We start from the raw sequence: 19,414 nt of genomic DNA on the forward strand, positions 1-19,414 counted from the left end.
ATGGTGACATGCAGCTAAGTCTAAGACTTGCAGTTATTAGGTCCAAAGGAAAAGTACTGGTCGAAGGTCTCAGGAATAAGTCACCTATTAGTCTCCAGACCTGTCTGGGACAGTTTCCTAGCTGGGCTTCCTGACTCTGATTCTTTGTCCATAGCGCATGGAATGAGCTTTCAAAAACAAACCAGTGATCACCGCTAGTCAGTAGCTCCCTAGTGCCCACAGAACAGACCACGGCCATCCAGCAAGGCTGATACGGCCACGTTCATCCAGGGCGTGCCTGTGGCTCCTGGTTCACTCACTGACAATACAAGCACACACTTGCAGATTGCCCTCCACCGCACCAAAACCAAACCAAAGACTGCAACACACCTTACTGTCCTAAGTATCATGCATTTTGAGCATTTTAGTCATTAAATGTCCCACATTTTCTGTATCCCCAGGACTCCCCATGTGCTGCTCCCTCCAGGGAGCCTGGCACAGAGGAGGCGGAACTGGGCGTGTGGGAGCAGAAGATTCTGGAAGGAAGTGCAAGACCACAGGGTAAAGAGAGAGGCAGGACCCTCTTCTTTCTGTTTGAGATTTTGGCCAAGTTAATTCCTTACCCTGAGCTTGAGTTTCCTCATGTGTAAAATGACCGTAATAACTTGTGAGAATGAAATCAGGTAAAATACGTGAAGGGCTTAGAACAATGTCGGACATACACTGATGGCTAAATGGATGTTAATTCTTACTGTTACCTTGTTAGGGCGTTATTATGGGGAGGCCTGCTGGATAGCAGCAGGGTAAGTTTTCATAGGCCGAGGAGCAAACTGCTGTCATCTAGGGGCACAGCACACCCTGGGTAGCATAAAGGGCTGAAAGCAATGTACCCATCCCAAAGAGCTGGACGATGCCCTCAGTTCCAACGACCCCACTGTTGGCATATTAATTCCCTATTGGTACAGCAACAAATGATCAATCTTAAGTGAGTCAACACATACCACGCAGATCTGTGATCTCACAGTTCTGGAAGTGAGACGTCTAACAGGGGTCTTATGGGCTAAAACCAAGGTTGTAGCAGAGCTGTGTTCCTTCTTGAAGATCTAAGGGAGAATCTGCTCCGTCTTCTCCAGCATCTAGAGGCAGCCTGTGTCCCTGAACTCATGGTCCCGTTCTTGATCTTCAAAGCACGTTACTCTGATCCTCTGTGTGTGTCCTCCACTCTCCGCCCTCTAACTTTAACCCTCAGCCTCCCTCTCACAGGAACTCCTGTGAAGAGAGAGCCCACCCACGTTACCCGCAATAATGCGCCAGTTCAAACACATGAACTTAGTCCCATTCGTGAAGGCCTTTCTACTACATGCGGTAGTACATCCACAGGTTTTGGGATCGGGCTGTGGTATCTTCAGGGCCTGGTACCCTCTCCAGCACAGCTGGTCCCACTGCTGCCCTTTGGAGCCCCAAAAACAACTAATTTCATTTCTGTGTTTAGTAGTCCTAGTCAGTCAATTAATTGATTATACAGACAAAAGTTTTCAGATTCAAAATAAAAGATGAAAGAAATGGGAAATGCAGATTACATGCCAATGATCTAGAAAAAGAAAGCCCTGAGACTTTCAAAATATGGTCTGAAAGGTGGCCTTATAACCATATGAGAGAGAATCAAAGATTATGAAGAATTTCAAGGGGCCTTGGAGATCATTAAATTCAATTTTGTTTGTTAAATGAATGTCATCTGTATAAAAGCTCACACAAGATAGGAGGTTTCCCAGCTGCCTTTTTGGGTTAGCAGATGGATCACCTATATAGAAACCTACTGTTACTAAGCCTTCATGAGACACCGCTAAATGATCTGCTGAAATCCACAGTACAAAACTAGGGTTAGGCTAAAAACTCTCTCCAAGATGGAAATCAAAGGAGAACTGATATGTCAGGAAAAGTAGAATTTAAAAGATTAACTGTATTTGGTGGGATCAAATGCAATTAATTGCAGAAGAATCTCAAGAATATCCTTGTAAAAAAAATAAATAAAGAAGTAAAAAATGAAAAGGGCCTGAGGGAAGGAGTGTCCCTTTAGGTCTGTTTGGAAATCAGTTTAGAATAAAGAGTACTAGACAGCCTAGAGTATAAAGACTACTAAAACTATTTTTCTCTCTCCCCCAAGGAAAAAAACCATAATTTGAAAACAAGAGACTGTGGGGGCATATGGGTGGCTCAGTCGGTTAAGTGTCTGACTTTGGCTCAGGTCATGATCTCACAGTTCATGAGTTCAAGCCCCGTGCCGGATTCTGTGCTGATAGCTCAGAGCTTGGAGGCCACTTGAGATTCTGTGTCTCCCTCCCTCTCTGATTCTCCTCTGCTCGCACTCTGTGTTTCTGTTCCTCAAAAATAAATAAACATTAAAAAATTTTTTTTAAAAAGTGAATTTTGGACTCTTAGGCAGCTAGATGTGGGAGAGCCATTACTGTCAATGAATAAGCTCTGTCTATGATTTAAGAACAATTCCTCATTCGACATCTGTTCTGAGTGACCACCTTGCCAGCACCTCCAGCCAAAATTCAGTTCCTAATGGAGAACCTGCTGTGAACGGTTTCGGCGAAGCTGACCGTCTATCCCAAGGTGGCCTATGTGTCTCAGGCACATGTACCCACGCTCCGCAGGGCTGAGTCAGGAAGAGTCCCAAAGCCTTGTTATCCTCAGTGTAACTATTCTAGAAACTGCAGCTAAGTGAGTTATGATTCTTGTACGCTGACATGTATCTAAAGACATGATATTACTCTCTGGTTCTAAGACAGGCAAGCGGGCGGATTTAATACCACAATTTAATACTTCAAACCAATATGAATATTCCAATAGCCACTCTTGTCCCCTTAAGACTGTGTTTCAGGTCACAGCCTCTTAAAGATTTCATCCCAACTTCATTATTTGTTATAAAAATTTTCTTAAAATGAAAAAAGTCTGGAATTGACACATAAGGATCCAAAGACTTTTAAAACTTAAGTGACCTTTCCTAGGCAGACTAAGAATCTCCATGACAATCTGACAACACTATTAGAGTTCCTTAAAATTAATGAAGACTAATGAAGGAAGACTCAATTGAAAAGAAAATATAAACATGCAAATTTGACCTTTCATCTAAAAGTCTAAGGTCGCTCTCATTTAGCTTAGGTGATCTTACTATTAAATCTCTTTACACATTAATCATCTTGCAAAAGCTAAGAGAAAAAATAAATTTTAGTTTATCTTGTTAGTGAAAATACGCTGCCTAATTTATTTCCATTATAAACTTAAGAGAGTTATACTCTTTTTTCAGCAGGCAATAAAAGACTGGAAAACCCCCTCCCCCACACCTATGCATATACAAAACTCAACTGGGCTTTATCCACTTGGTGATTTAAATGATTAAGAAATATACATGGGGCGCCTGGGTGGCTCAGTCAGTTGTGCATCCGACTATGACTCAGGTCATGATCTCATGGTTCGTGGGTTCGAGCCCCACGTCGGGCTCTGTGCTGACAGCTAGCTCAGAGCCTGGATCCTGCTTCAGATTCTGTGTCTCCCTCTCTCTATGACCCTCCTCTGCTCATGCTGTCTCTCTCTCTTTCTCAAAAATAAATAAAACATTAAAAAAAAAAGAAATATATGTAATTTAGTTCATTATGAAGAGCTCTACTATAAACCATTAAAAACTGGCATATATTTATATTAATACTAGTATTCACTTACAGGAGTACTGACGTAAAAGTAGGTGAGAAGGACGTACCCACGTAGAAAGGTGCCGCTCCGACGGTGGGATGCTGACACTGGGGAAGGCTGTGCCCGTGTGGGCAGGGAGTGTGGGAACTCGATGTACGGCCCACGTATTTGTGCTGTGAACCTGAAACTGCTCTACAATGGAAAGGGGGCAAAAAAAAGTTCTGCTATACCAGGACCAGGTTATTAAAATCTAAAAATGTAAGGAAGGTGTTAAGGGGCTACGTTTAAAAGATAAAAGACGAGTGGAAAAGAAAAAAAACATCTGAAAGCTGATTTTATGTAATGAGTTTTGCTTCCGGCTAAGGCAAACTAGCTTGGATCAGACCAGCGATCTTGCCAAGAACAATGAGAAAAAGTGAGTAAAATGTGTATTATGTCCTGTTTCAACATCAAAAGCTACCAAGGCAGTGAGGACCCGAGGGAGCAAGACCTCCAAGAGAAGGGAAGCCCATAAGCTTCATATTCGGAGCCACTTCTCCCTTTGAGGTATTTATCAGTTTGTAAGTAGCGGCTGGGGGTTGGGGGGACCACGCAAAAGCTATGAGCCTTAGCAGCTATGCAGAGCCTTCTGCATTCTCATGAGCCTGGGGACACAAAAATTAGAGTTGGAAAACACACCCTGGTAAGCCCCACAGAATGTCACACGAGACCCCGACGAGCTACGGTGGATGGCAGGCAGCGACTGGCCCTTTTCCAGTCTATGAGAGCTGGCCATGGGCCTCCTGTCCCAATTCCGAATTCCGTGAGGCCACAGAGGTAGTCTGAGAGTGCCCACAGAGGATGTACTGACAGTATGGAGACGGGCAGATGCCCTCCCACTGACTGCCAGCCATTAAATCCCAGCACAGCCCTGTCTGCGGGCAGAAAGTACAAGGAAACCAGTAAGAAAGCAGTCCTCAGAACACTGAAAAATAGACTCAAAAATCAATCTCAGATCAATTGAAATAATCAAGCCTTACCACAGAGCCTGACAGCAGCAAAGTTAAACCACCTGGAGGACGATACATCATTGCCAAGGACCTCTAGTGTCATTTCGTTCTGTTTTTACACAGACAATGGTCACCACTTAATAAAAAAGATCGGGTACAAGAAAAGAAAAGACAAACGATCAAAATCGAGAAGAAAAAAGAGACAACAGAAAGAACTAACAGAAAGAACCAGATATTTGAGAGTTCAGAATGAGCTTTAAGATAACAGAGTGAAAAAATGTTAAAAAAAAAAAATAAAAAAGACAAATTTCACTAGAATACTAGCATCCATGAAGAAAAAAATCAAACTGTTCTTTTTTTAGAGTTTGTTTATTGACTTATTTTGAGAGCATGTGTGCACGTGCGTGCGTGTGTAAGAGTTAAGGAGGGGCATAGGGAGAGAATCCCAAGCAGGCTCCGCGCTGCCGGTGCAGAGCCTGATGTGGGGCTCAAACCCACAAATCATGAGATCATGACTTGAGCCAAAATCAAAAGTCAGATGCTTAATGGACTGAATCGCCCAGGAGCCCCACAAGTCGTTCTTTAGAAGAAAAAATAAATTAACTAAAATTAGAAATTCCATAGATGGGCTTGACAGCTGACTAAAACCAGATGAAGAGAGGCGTAGTGAACGAGAAGGGCGCTTCTCATAAGCTAGTTCACACACACATCATTTGGAGATGACGGACTAGGACTGCTGAGGTCTGGGGTGGCGCCCTGGGGTCTACGTTTCCGGCTGCCCCGCAGGGGAGAGTGGTGCCGCTTCTCCAGGCACCACGCCAAGCCAACGGACCAGTGACTGCTGCGAATATTGAGAAACTAAAAAACAGGTGAGGAGGAAAAAAAATCTAGAAACACAGAGAGAACAAAGAATGAAAAATATGAAAAAAGGATAGCTTAGACAATGGGGAACGTGATGAAAACAGCTAACATATAAAAATGAAATCCCCAAAGAAGGGATGAGAGAATGGAGCAAAAGAAATACCTGAATAGAAAATGGTTGACCTTTTCAAAGGTGATCAAAGAGATCAGAGTGAGATTTAGAGTATGTACCCCAGCAGGGGAGGGACTGAGTGAGTTTGTGGGGCCATCTTGGAATTCTACTTACCACATTAGGCAATTCTATCTAACATTTAAAGAAGAAATAATATAAATTCCATACAAACTCTTCCAGAAAAACGTAGAGAAAAGAAATACTTTCCAACTCATTTTATATGAGGCCAACATTAGTCTCATACCAAAATTAGGAAGATATCAGAAGAAAACTACAGATCAAAATCCTCCATGAACAACTATGCAAAAATTCGTCACAAAATTTTTGCAAATTAGCTAAAATTATATATACAAAAGTAATACATTATGACCAAGTGAAGTTTCTCCCAGGAATGCAAGGCTGATTTAAACATTTGACACCATTCAGTATAGTTCACGATATTGAGAGACTTAAAACAAACTATGTAATTATTTCAGTAGATGAAGATAAAGTGATTAAGTTCAATGTCATTCATGATTAAAACAAACACACACAAGCGTGCACCTGTGCATTCATACACACAAACTCTGGGTAAATTGGGAGTAAGAAGGAACTTCCAGAATCCCCAAATTATAGTCAACTTTTATACTGAATGGAGGAATTCTGAAGACTTTTCCTTTGAGTTTGGGAAGAAGGGAAATGGCCAATTCTATTCAATAGCATACTATTAAGCCCCAGTCAGTTCAATAAGAGAAGAAGGAAAATACCAGCTGAGGACTGGAAAGGAAGAAGCACAACCGCAATTATCAAAAGATGACATAATTATATACATGGAAAACTATGAAGAAAATCTATAGAAAAATTATTAGAATTACTAAGTCAATTTAGCAAAGTTGATGGGTGAAAGATAAGTATGTTAAAATCAACCGTATTTTTAAACAGCAATAACAATTTAAAAATGAAAAACCAGTCGTTTTTAATGGTATCAAGGGGAGGCACCTGGGTGTCTGACTTCATTCAGCTCAGGTCATGATCTTGCAGTTCGTGGGTTTGTGCCCCATGTCAGGGTCTATGCTGACCGCTCAGAGCCTGGAGCCTGCTTCACATTCTGCGTCTCCTCTCTCTGCCCCTCCCCCATTCACATTCTGTCTGGCTGTCTCTCTCTCAAAAATAAACAAACATTAAAAAAATGAATGTTTACGTAGATGAGTCACAAGTTACAAACAAGAATACTCACAGCTGTTCTCAGTTGCAACATTAATAGTGGAATTGTGAAAATGCCCAACTCTTACCACATTAGGGTGGGTAAGCAAGCACCCAATGGAATAATATGCAGCAGTGAAAACAGATGAGTGAGAGCTACTTGCAAAAACAGCCTAGTCTCAGCAACATAATGGCTATTTAAAAAAATGAGAATCGGGGGCTTGAGGGAGATGCGCATGGCAGAGTGGGTGTCCAAGGACAGCTCAGGCTTCACTATTTTAGGACAGATCAGAGATTTTAACAATTCCTGAAATAAACACCAACAATCTCAATAAGCAACAGGTTCAACTCCCAGCAGAGATGCAGAGATTTTTCAGATGTGAAATCTGGGGACAGCTGTATTAGCCTCAAAAGCCGTATAATAATAAAAAAGTTAAGAAAAAGATGAAAAATTATTTAACAAAGCTAAATGTGTTATAAATTTAGTAGAAAATCCATTTTGAAAAATATTTTATTTTTTATGTAATCTCATTTTTAATTTTTTAATGTTTATTTTTAAGAGAGAGCTTGAACAGGGCTCGAACCCACAAACCATGAGATCATGACCTGAGCTGACACTTAATCAACTGAGTCACCCAGTCACTCCAGTTTTTATGTAATCTCGACACCCAAAGTGGGGCTTGAACTCACTACCATGAGATCAAGAGTCACAAGCTCTAAGACTAAGCCAGCCGGGCGCCCTGAAAAATCCATTTCCTGTTAACGTAAGATGAACAGTTAACTTAAAACTTCAGGCGAAACTGTGTAGCAAGGATTAATTTTACTGAAAAAGCAAAAACAATAAAAAGAATTACCGCATTAAAAAAAAAAAAGAAAAAACAGACAATGATGAATTCTTCCATTCAGATCAAGTTTAAAAACAGGTCAAACGTAATGTATGGTGTTAAAAGGAGGGACAGTGGTCTCTACTGGGAAAAGGGAGGGAACAGGGGGAGGGGCCTGACAAGGATCTCTTGCTGGTGATTTTCTGCTTCTGGATCTGCCCGGGGTGCAGGGAAGGAAGGATTCACTTCAGGGAAACATAACAGCTGTACGCAGTTCTTCGGGCGTGTTACAGCTCAGAATGCTTTTTTTTTTTTTTTTTTTAATTTCTTTTATTTAATTAAAGTAGCAAAGTTTAAAAAAGAATGGATTAAACTGTAAGGACAAGAAATCAATAGTTTCCAGGATCTGGGGATGAGGGAGTAGAAACCTACAAAAAAGTAAAAGGGAATTTGGGGGGAGCCGATGGAAGGGTCCCACACCTGGACTGGGTGGTAGTTAAATTAGTGCACGCATGTATCAGATTTCAAAGAACTGTAGACCCGAAGAGGTGAACTGTGTCTAATGCAATAAAGTCTATTCAATTCAGATATAAAAATAATGGAATAATCCAACTTACTTTTACGGTTGTGAAAAGTCAATTGTGGTGCTATAATCTGCTTTTATCACTGACTGAATTAGAAATAAAATTATATGGTCTACCTGGAAGATGTTTTCTTACCTTTGTATACACAGAAATTTGTGAAATGAAAAGATAAAAAATTTTGAGAAAATGAAGAATGATATTCACTTCAGTTTTCCTGGGGAAAATAGACTTTAAAATATATAAAAAATATATATCTATATATACAAATAAAAATATGTTTTTTCAACTAATGTTGAAATAAAAAACTGTAAATTTTATGTTAGACATTCACATATGGCATAATAGAAAAAATAATAAGTTCTGGGTTATTCCTTTTAGTATTTATTCATGTAAGCTTTGGGAAAATTAATGGTAGGGCATAATTTTGTTTTTGTTATTTGAAACAACACAGAAAATTTTCAGTTAAAAACATATGACTTCCTCTTAAAGCTTATTAACATTTTTCCGTTTCAGCCAATGAATCTCGAAACTAAATTACTTTGAGAACATTAATTTCTAAGGCATTCTGGAAAACAGTTTGCCTATACTGGGTCTGAAACTTTAAAAAAAATTTTTTTAATGTTTACTTTTGAGTGAGAGAGACTGAGAGAGAGAGCAAGAAAGAGAGAGCACACATGAGCGAGTGGGGGAAGGGCAGAGAGAGAGGGAGCCAGAGAATGTGAAGCAGGCTCCAGGCTCTGAGCTGTCAGCACAGAGCCTGACGTGGGGCTGGAATTCATGAACCCTGAGATCAGGACCTGAGCCCAAGACGACGCTCAACCAACTGAACCACCCAAACTCTGCCCATTTCCTCCCCGCCCCCCCTGCCCCGTATTTTTTAACTTCAAGGTTATCCCAGGAGCCAGTTGTGTAAGGTAGACAGCGGAGCTGATTTTTACAGCCTCTGGCTGAATCTAGCACCTTCCTTGCCCGCGAAGTCGCTTACCACTTGTGCAGGCACCTGCGGCAGTTTCGCAGCAGGAGTCCCTGGTCTTGGGTAGAACTGGTTAATAAAGAGGCTTGGGAATTTGTACTCTTCAACAAGTTTCACTGTTTCTTGAAAATCTTGATCTGTTTCTCCAGGAAAACCACAGATAATATCTGTGGCAAGAGTTATTCCAGGAACTCTACAAAATAACAAGACAAAAATGGAAAAAAAACTCAATGCCATCCATTATTATTCTAATTCTCTGACAGTTTCTTTCTTGTCTAAATCTTTATTTTTTTGGTAGGCCTCATGCCCAGCATGGAGCCCAACGCGAGGCCCAAACTAATGGAGATCAAGACCTGAGCTGAGATCCAGAGTTGGACACTTAACTGACTGAGCCACCCAGGTGACCCGCTCCAATATTTTAAATGCCTACGTTTTAAAACTAAATTCTATTTTTAGGCAAGGGACATTTGCGCAAATAGTTTTAGAGAGTCCTAAACAGTACAAGTTTACGGACAACAGGGGCCCCAAGCCTCCTCTAGAGACCTTCATTTTTAATTTTCCTGAATGTTTCTTTGTTCTTTTTCCTAGATTTTAAAATAAATGCTTATTCTGCTATTTCTTGATTTTTGATTTTCAGGCAATACTTACTTCTCCACTGTGGCAAATGGGGAGTTAGACCTTTAAACTACTCTATCCTTTCCCTCCCAGTAAAATCACCACACAGTTTTTAGTTAAAACTGCAAAGGTACTGCTCACAGACAACTTGTATATACCACCATCGTGTTTTCTTTTCCCACGCTTACTTTTTCCCAGAGTTAAAACCTGCCTCTTTTTTTTTTTTTTTAAATGTTGCTTCCTAGTCTAGGTATGTGTTCACATTTTCTACAAGCTCAGATCGATCAAAAACCAATACTATTTTCTAAACACTCAAGGTACTGTATAGAATTCACTTATTCTATTTTTCCTCCCTGGAAATGCTATTCCTACTTTCTCAGGTGTGTATTGCTTTCATAATGAGCCAGTTGTTGTCCTTGAGTGTTGGGGTTTGGTTCACCCCCCCCCCCACCTTTACCTGGATCCTATATATTCTTAATTCTTGATTAATTCTACTGGAGCATCCTTTCAGAAGCTTCATCAAAAAGAATGCCAGAGAAATTCTGCTACTGTCTTAGCATAATCCGAACACGTCTTAATCCACACAACTGACTGACACTGTGGCTGTTCACAGCTCTCCAAAATGAAAAGTGTTAACCATCAAAATTTTCTACTGTGTTTTTTTTTGTTTGTTTGTTTTCAAGCTTGAAAGGTTGCTGATGAACTGCCTTGATTCACTCTAAAGCAAACCTCTTTAACTTTTTACAGGTGCCCTATGCTCTTTTTGAAGACTTTTAGGATATGAATTTTATTCTCAATGTTTTTTAAATCTCATGATAGTAGACCTTGGATTAGGCATGTAAATCTTTGTAAAGGGTATGGTCTGGACACTCTTGGTCTTTAGGTCTAGCAAATTTTCTTATATTATCACTTCATTATTTGTTTTAGACGTGCAACACCTTCTCTCATCTTTCTAAACATATCAGCTAAAGGTTTTCCACAAGGTTTCTTCTGCTCACTGCTCTGCAGTCAATTTCCTTCAAGTTCTTATATGGTGGTCCCTCTCATTCATGGCTGAGACTTGCGATCAATAAAGACTGACTCTGCCTTTTCATATTTAATTTAAGAATAAATCATCAAAAGCTTTTCATCAGAGATTGACTGGGTAACAAGCTGCCTTTGTTTCTGATGAGCCCAAATGTCCTTTCCCAGTGGGGAGTTTGTGCCAGAGCGTGCTACAATATTCTATTGTGTGTTAACAGTATAACAATACCAAAATATGAACCATATTCAAAGCTCCAATATTACTCTCCATCCATAAACAACAGGAAAAACAGCCTCAAACATTACAAACCAAAAGATACATAACTATATCAATTTTTCTATTCCCTAAATGTGGTTCTATATGCATGAATAAAACAGTTTATCTCATTTAAATATATTAGATATTTGGGGGCAATATCAAATTTTCTATTCCCTAAATGTGGTTCTATATGCATGAATAAAACAGTTTATCTCATTTAAATATATTAGATATTTAGGGGCACAGGAGAGAACAAAGGATGTAACAGTGAGGAAAGTGAAGTTAACCAGCTGCCTAATACAAATGGCATCATAAAAACAATGGCTTTCCATATCTTGTTTGGATAATACTTTAATTCCTGTGTAGGAGAAGAATGACATTGATTTTTAAAAATATTTCTTTCCTGAGTCCTACTTAAGTCTCATCTAGCTATTAATTTGGCTGACCTTGAGTTAGTGAGATAAGTTCCAAAGGCTAGAACTTTTCTCTGTGACGGTAAACAGAAAAAGAGATAATGTGCATAGAGAAAAATGAAACAGAGCATATTTGAAAAACAACTTTTTTTATTTTTAATGTGATATAAAAACAATCTTCTTCAACGGTGATTATCAAAATTACATTTGAAAATCATAAGAAAACATGTTTTGACAGTAAGCTGTAGATAAAAAGACCATTTTCTAGACTTACTAAAGCACGTGGAAAAGAAAAAGTATGTCGACAACTTTAATTAGCAAATGTTTACACTTGACTTGTAATGACTCCTGAACAAAAGAAATCCACAAGAACCAAAGCTGTAAGTAATAGATCATAGCAGAAATGACAGAGAAGAGTCCATCTCCCCCAGGGGGGGAAAAATCTTAGAAACTGCCTGTGAAATACTATAGAAACAAAGACAACTGGTTATTGTCGTAGGCTATGGATTGCAATGAATCTGGCACTGGATTATGGGGTATTCCCGAAGGAAAGTACCTTACTGATTCCCCTTCCTCCAATCCTTCTTGACCCGGGATAGCTGAGCTCAGGATTACACAACACCTGCTTGCTTTGGCATGGTGTGCCCACAGTGAAAGAGAAAAGACAAACCTTTCCAGGAGTCCCCTGAAATGTTAAAAAAGGGGATGTTCAATGTGTGAATATATTTCAAAATCTACATAAAAAGCTGACTGATAACAAAGAGGACAGGCCAACTATGAATTTGTAAAAGACCTGTTAGTCAGTATTTAAAAGTAAAAACAGTTTAATTGGTTTCTAAGTCTGCAAGAGTATAAACTGATTGCCTATACAATGTTTCCAAAGGAAAGACTACACTTTAATGTTAGATAAGGCTCATCTATACGTTAATTTATATATGCAAATAATGTTTCTTAAAAATAATTTGACTCCTTAGGTAAACCAACTTTAGAAAAACTTATATTTATATTGTTAATTTGGCTAGTAAATAATTCTCCTCAGTTCATAAGAAAATCAAGGAAGTCTGAAGTGAACTAATTTCTAAATTAATTAATTGGCTATGAGGAAATTTAAGGAGTGTAAGACAGAACATTAATCCAAATATTTAATATGCTAATCACCAGTAAATTCTGTTTTAGAGAAGCAATGGATTTTCAAAATACTAAAATTTTAAAAAATGATCATTTCTATACATGTATTGAAGCAGGGAGCCTAATGAATATAATTTTACTAGGTATTATATGTTTTTAAAATTGAAAAGATCTATAGTTGTGTTTTCATAGCAGTGTGAGAAAATGACTCTAAAAGAAAGATGAAAATGCTCACTTAGCTTAAATAACAGATACATTTTGACCATTATTTTTTCCTGACATATACAAGCTTTTTACTGGCAAAAATGGGTTCATTAAATAGCCTGGGAACAGAATTAATGAGAAAGATTCTAATTACGCATCTGCTGTGGCAGAACTGCTGCTATGATCAGCTATGCAAATCTATCAATCAGGAGGGTATCAGTAGAGCAAGAACTCCTAGCTGGCCCGAGGCTAGGAGTTAAGAGCATCCCAAATATTTCAAGACTTAATTATTTACCCTAAGTGAAAATAAACACACATATTTACCCCATACAGTACTCGAAATACTACTTAAAATGTGCTTTACACATCTCAAGATTTTCACTTGCAATTTGGTGTTTTACTGGCAAAAAATGGGAAAAGGATAAGCTTTATATTGCATACGTGGAGAAATTAAGACTAGTACACACATTCTATTTATTTCAAAATAAAGAAATAAAAATAATCAGAAAAAGAACCAGACCTATTAAAATTATTAGGCATAAACAAGCATGTAACTAAAAGAAACATTTTTTTTTTTTTTTTAAATGTTTTATTTATTTCTAGGAGAGAGAGAGAGAGACAGCGTGAGCAGGGAAGGATCAGAGAGAGAGGGAGTGACAGACTCTGAAACAGGCTCCAGGCTCTGAGCTGGCAGTCAGCACAGAGCCCGACGCGGGGCTCGAACCCACGAACCGCGAGATCATGACCCAAGTGAAAGTCGGACGCTTAACCGACTAAGCCACCCAGGCGCCCCTAAAAGAAACATTTTTTAAAGGTGATTTATTTATTATGACAAGAGAGCGAGTGCGAGTGGGGGAAGCAAGCCCCACACTGTCAGCAAAGAGCCCAAAGCGGGGCTTGACCTCACGACCCATTACATCACGACCTGAGCCCAAATCAAGAGTCAGACGCTTAACTGACTGAGCCACCCAGGAGCCCCAAGAAACTGGTTTTAGTTCTGAATTAAAGTAAAAACACATCTAAATATATGGGATGCAGCTTAAAGAGCTTAGAAATTCATGGCTTTAAACATCTGTGCTACAAAGAGGTAAACACAATAGTCTATGCCTCCACCTCAAGAAGCTAAAAAAGAGGACCAAATCAAACCCAAAGTAGGAATAAAAATAAATTATTAAATAAAGGTTTTTTATTTATTTATTTTTAATATTTTTATTTATTTCTAGGAGAGAGAGAGAGAGACCGCGTGAGCAAGGGAGGGTCAGGGAGAGAGGGAGTCACAGACTGAAATAGGCTCCAGGCTCCGAGCTGGCAGTCAGCACAGAGCCCGACGCGGGGCTCGAACCCACGAACCACGAGATCATGACCTAAGCGAAAGTCGGACGCCTAACCGGCTAAGCCACCCAGGCACCCCAAAATAAAGGTTTTAAAAAAAAACAATGAAATAGACAATAAAGAAAAAAAATCAAGAAAAGTTAAGGTGTATTTTGGAAAAAAAAAAAACAGTAAAATTACTAAACTATCAGCAAGACTGAAAGGAAAAACACAAATGATAACTTCATGTATGAGAGAGGAGACAGCACCACAGATGCTACCAACATTAAAAAAGAAACAAAAACACCAAAGGTATATTATGAATAATTTTGTGCAAATACATTAAAAATTTAAGCTGAAATGAGCAAATTCTTGAAAAGACATAAATAATTAAAACTGACTCAAGAGGAAACAGAAAATCAAAATAGCCTTTAATGTATTAGAAAACTTGTATTTGTAGTTTAAGATCTTGCCACCAAAAGGAAACAATATGAAACAACCCAGGCCCAGAAGGCTTCACAGTTGAATTTTATCAAACATTTAAGAAAGAGTAAAACCAATTCTATAGAAACTACTTCAAACACAGATGAAAAAGGAACTCATTTTATAAGTTCAGCAGTAGCTGATATAAAAACCAGAGAAAGAGACTAGAATTCCAGACTAGTGTATTTTATGAAAACAGAAAACACTTAATAAAAATATTAGCAAAATGAGCACAGAAATAGAGAAAAAGGATTGTTTATCATGATCAAATTTTTTTTTTTCAGTTTATTTATTTATTTTGAGAGATGGGCAGAGAGAGAGAGTTGAGGAGGAGCAGAGAGAGAGAGAAACCCAAGCAGGGATTCAAAGTGGGGCTTGAACCCAAGGACTGCAAGATCACGGGCTCAGCCAAAACCAAGAGTCGTACACTCAACCAACTGAGCCACCCAGGGGCCCCAATTTGGATCAAGTTTTAATCCCAAGAATGTAAGTCTGGTGTGACATACAAATTTTGATTAATGCAATAAGCCTCCTAAAAGAATAAAGGGTAAACCCCCATGGTGATCTCAGTAAATGCAGAAAACTCAGTGACAAATCCAACACCCGTTCATGATAAAAACTCTCTGTAAACAAAGAATAGAGAAAACCTATCTCAACCTGATAAGGGGTCTGCAGCAATTATCATTTTAAGTTTTAAAATATGTTTAATGTTTATTCTATTTTTGAGAAAGACAGAACATGAGAGGGGAAGGGCAGAGAGAGAGGGAGCAGAATCCCAGGCAGGCTCCAGGCTGTCAGCAGAGCCCGAAGTGGGGCCTGAACCCACAAACCACATGATCAGGACCTGAGCCGAAGTGGGGCACTTAACCAACTGAGCCACCCAGGCGCCCCTCATTTTTATTGGTGAAAGACTGAATGCATTTCCATTCAGATTAGGAACATGGCAAGGATTCCTGTTCTCACTTCTAAATTCAATATATTATGGAAGTTCTAAACAGTGCAAGAAAGGCAAGAAGAAGAAAGGCATATAGGTTGAAAAAGAAAAAGTAAACTTTTTTTTTGCAGGTAATATGATCTTGTCATGATCTTGGAAACTCTTAAGAAATTTAATGAAACTAGAAGAATAAGCCAGTTTAGCAGAGCTAAAGATTAATATATAAAAATCATTTGTGCTTTTTATATTAGTAATGAACAATCAGAAAATGAAATCAAGGTCAGAGCACCTGGGTGGCTTAGTGGGTTAAGTGTCCGACTCTTCATTTAGGCTCAGGTCGTGATCTCACGGTTTAAAAGATCGAGCCCCACATCCAGCTCTACACTGACAGTGTGGGGCCTCCTGGGATTCTCTCTCTTTCCTTCTGCTCCTTTCTCACTTGTTCTCACTCTCTCTCTCAATCTCTCCCTCTCTTTCAAAAATAAACATAAAAAAAATGAGACCAAGGACACAATTCCATTTGAAATAGCAAAAAAAAAAAAAAAAAAAAAAAAAAAAACTTAAGAATAAATTTGGGAAATCTAAGACTTACACTCTAGAAACAGAACTTAAAGAGATTTTCTTGGGGCCCCTGGGTGGCTCAGTTTGTTAAATGTCCAACTTCGGCTCAGGTCATGATCTCACGGTTCGTGGGTTTGAGCCCCACGTCTGGCTCTGTGCTGACAGCTAGCCCAGAGACTGGAGTCTACTTCAGGTTCTGTGTCTCCCTCTCTCTGACCCTTCCCTGCTCACGCTCTCTCTCTCTCTCTCTCTCTCAGAAATAAATAAAACATTAAAAAAATTTGAAGAGATTTTCTTAAAATTTACTGAAATTAAAGATTATCTAAATAAATAGAAAAAGATATAATTTTCATAGATTGGAATATTTTACTGTTATTAAGATTTCATGTCTCTTCAAATTGATACACATATTCAATGAAACTGCTATCAAAATATCAGCACATCTTTCTGTAGAAACTGACAAGCTGATTCTAAAATTTATATAAAAATGCAAAGGACTTAGAGTAGCCAGAGGAAAAAAAAATAAAGTTGGTGGAGTGGATGTACCTGACTTAGAGACTTACAATAAAGCTACAGTATTCACCACAGTGTGGTATGAGTATAAGGACATAGCAATGAACAACACAGCGCAAAAAAATACCGAATACATGTATACATCTATACTTAATGAATTTTCAACAAAACTGCCAAAACAATTCAATGAGGTCAAGAGACCATGTTTTCAATAAAAGATGCTAGAGCAAATGGATACCATATGCAAAGCAAACAAAAAGAACTTACTAGACCCTTACCTTATGTTATACACACAAAAAAACACTTTAGTACTAAAGTACTTTAATACTAAATCTAAATCTTAAAAGCCTGAATTAATAAATTTCCAGAAGAAAATATGGGAAGAAATTTTTGTGATCTCGATGGAGTCAGGGGAAGATTTCTTAGCTAGAACACTAACACCAAAAGCACAATAAAAGAAAAAAAATCGGATAAACTGGACTTACTGGAAAAGCACCAAAAAGAAAACAAAAAGACAAGGCATGGACAAGAAGAAAATACTTGCAAATCATATATGTGATGAAAACATTGTATTCAAAATATATTAAGAACTCCTATGGGTCACTAATAAGAAGACAACATAACCAACCATACAATGGACCATACAAAGGATTTTAACCAACACTTCACTAAAGAAGACAGGTAAGTGCATAAAAAGCTGGCTCAAAATCATTAGTTAACAGAGTAATGCAAGTAAAAACTGTGTAAGACGCCACACACACTCAGTAGAGTAAGGCTGTGTTGAAAAAAAAACTAAAAAATAACAGACATGGATGTGCATCTAGAGACAGGAACATTTATCTGTTGTAGGTAGGATTTCAAAACTTTGGCAAACAGTGCGGCAATTTCCTAAAACGTGAAACATACACTTACTGTGACTAAGAAAGTTTCTATCCTAGCAATCTACCCAAAAGGAATTAAAACCTATGTGCACACAATGACTTTTATGTGAATTTTTATAGCGATCTTCCTAATAATAGCCCCAAACTGGAAATAGTCTAAATGTCTGTCAACTGGTAAATGGGTAAACAAAATGAACAATGAAAATTTACCTACAAAGAAAAGAGAACCAATTACTGATACAGGTCCCATGCAGATGAACCTTGAAAAACATTCTGAAGTAAAAGAAGGAAGAGACAAAGGATGACTTATTGTTTGATTCCATTTCTATGAAATTTCTATAAGAAGCAAAATCATACAGACAGAACAGCTCCAGTGGTTGCTGGGTCTCAGGGTGGGAGCCGGGACTGACCCCAAGTAGGCACTGAGAAACTTCTTGTAACTAAAGCTTTCTAAAACTGCACTGGGATGATGGCTGCACAAATTCTTAATTTACTAAGAACTTCAAACTATAACTTACATTGGGTGCAAACTGTATGGTATCTAAATTATACTCACAACAAACCTGTTAAAAGTGGGGGAAGAAAAACCTTTCTGAAGACAGAGAGAGAGCAGGAATTCTCCATTACATACTCTCTTCCAAAGAGTCCTAACAGCTGAACTTTTGACAGCATGTAGCCAAAGAATTAAATATGGCCAAATAGGAGGGCAGGGCAGAGATAACAAAAGGTAAGGTCAAGGTCGAAAGGAAATTATGTTCTGAGTAGGACATCAAGAAGGACTATGGCCCAGCTCCCAACAGACGATAACAAGGAACCATTCTGCTCATCCTCAAAAAGGAAATTTCAGGAGAAACAACATGACATTTTCAAGTAAATTTGAGAAAATGGTCAGCAGCTTTAAAAGTACTCTCATACTTTTATGAAAAACAATTTTTCAAAGTTTGTTTATTTATTTATTTTGAGAGAAAGAGATCAAACAGAGGAGGAGCAGAGAGAGAGGGAGACAGAACCCCAAGCAGGCTTGGTGCTGCCAGTGTGGGGCTGGACGCGGGGCTCGAACCCACAAGCCGTGAGATCCTGACTTGAGCCAAAATCAAAATGCATAACCGACTCAGGCACCCCTGAACAACAATTCTTAGAGGACACGAGCTGAAAAAGCAAAAGCACCTATATGTTAGGATAAGGGTTGAAAAGGGGTAAGTCACTAAGACAAAGAAAGACACGTGTGGCTCTGGATGGTCCTTCCTCGTCCTATGCACACCTGGGAGAAACATCTTCCCTTGCATAGATACGAAGAGGCTCTTTTACTAACGAGTTGCATGCTCTGGAGCAAATTACTCAGCCTTATCATGCTTTGGTTTACTTTCCTCTAAAACTGGGATAGGAAGAGTATTCACAGAGAAGAAGATTAAGGAGTTAGGACAGGTACTCATTGCTAAGGACAGTGCCAGCCACAGGGTGCCTGTTATGTTTTAGCTATTATTATTGTAACCCTGTCAAAGAAATGACAACATCCACCACCTATTATAGGATACTAAATACCAGGCAATGTGTTCGCAACTAAGGTAACTTCTATCTTAATCTCTATGAGACACAGGGAAAGTACCTTTGGGGAAGTAAGACTGAGAGGTAGATTACCCAGAGGTGCAGGATCCCTGAATGATAAGGCAGTCTCACCTCTACCCATGTTACTGAGGTGCTCGCTGAACTGACGTACTAGAAGCAGTGGCTGATCCCAAGTTTACATTAAAAATATTCAGTAAGGATATTTGCAAAGCGATTTACTACAGTAAGTACAACTTGCCTCCATCTGCACAAGTGCGTTTTAA

General features: G+C 38.8%; 1 protein-coding gene across 7 annotated transcripts in view; it reads right to left on the minus strand.

Annotated features, from left to right (window-relative positions):
- CDKAL1 (CDK5 regulatory subunit associated protein 1 like 1) overlaps nt 1–19,414 on the minus strand; it is a 706,117-nt gene that overhangs the window by 206,322 nt on the left and 480,381 nt on the right. For all 7 annotated transcript variants that reach the window (XM_039237460.1, XM_039237461.1, XM_039237462.1 and 4 more), the window contains one exon: nt 9,273–9,453. In XM_039237460.1, the coding sequence (XP_039093391.1) occupies nt 9,273–9,453 (181 nt within the window). The remainder of the gene's footprint in view (nt 1–9,272; nt 9,454–19,414) is intronic.

Source organism: Hyaena hyaena, unplaced genomic scaffold, assembly GCF_003009895.1.
Source record: "Hyaena hyaena isolate Hyena2069 unplaced genomic scaffold, ASM300989v1 scaffold_125, whole genome shotgun sequence".
NCBI lineage: Eukaryota > Metazoa > Chordata > Mammalia > Carnivora > Hyaenidae > Hyaena > Hyaena hyaena.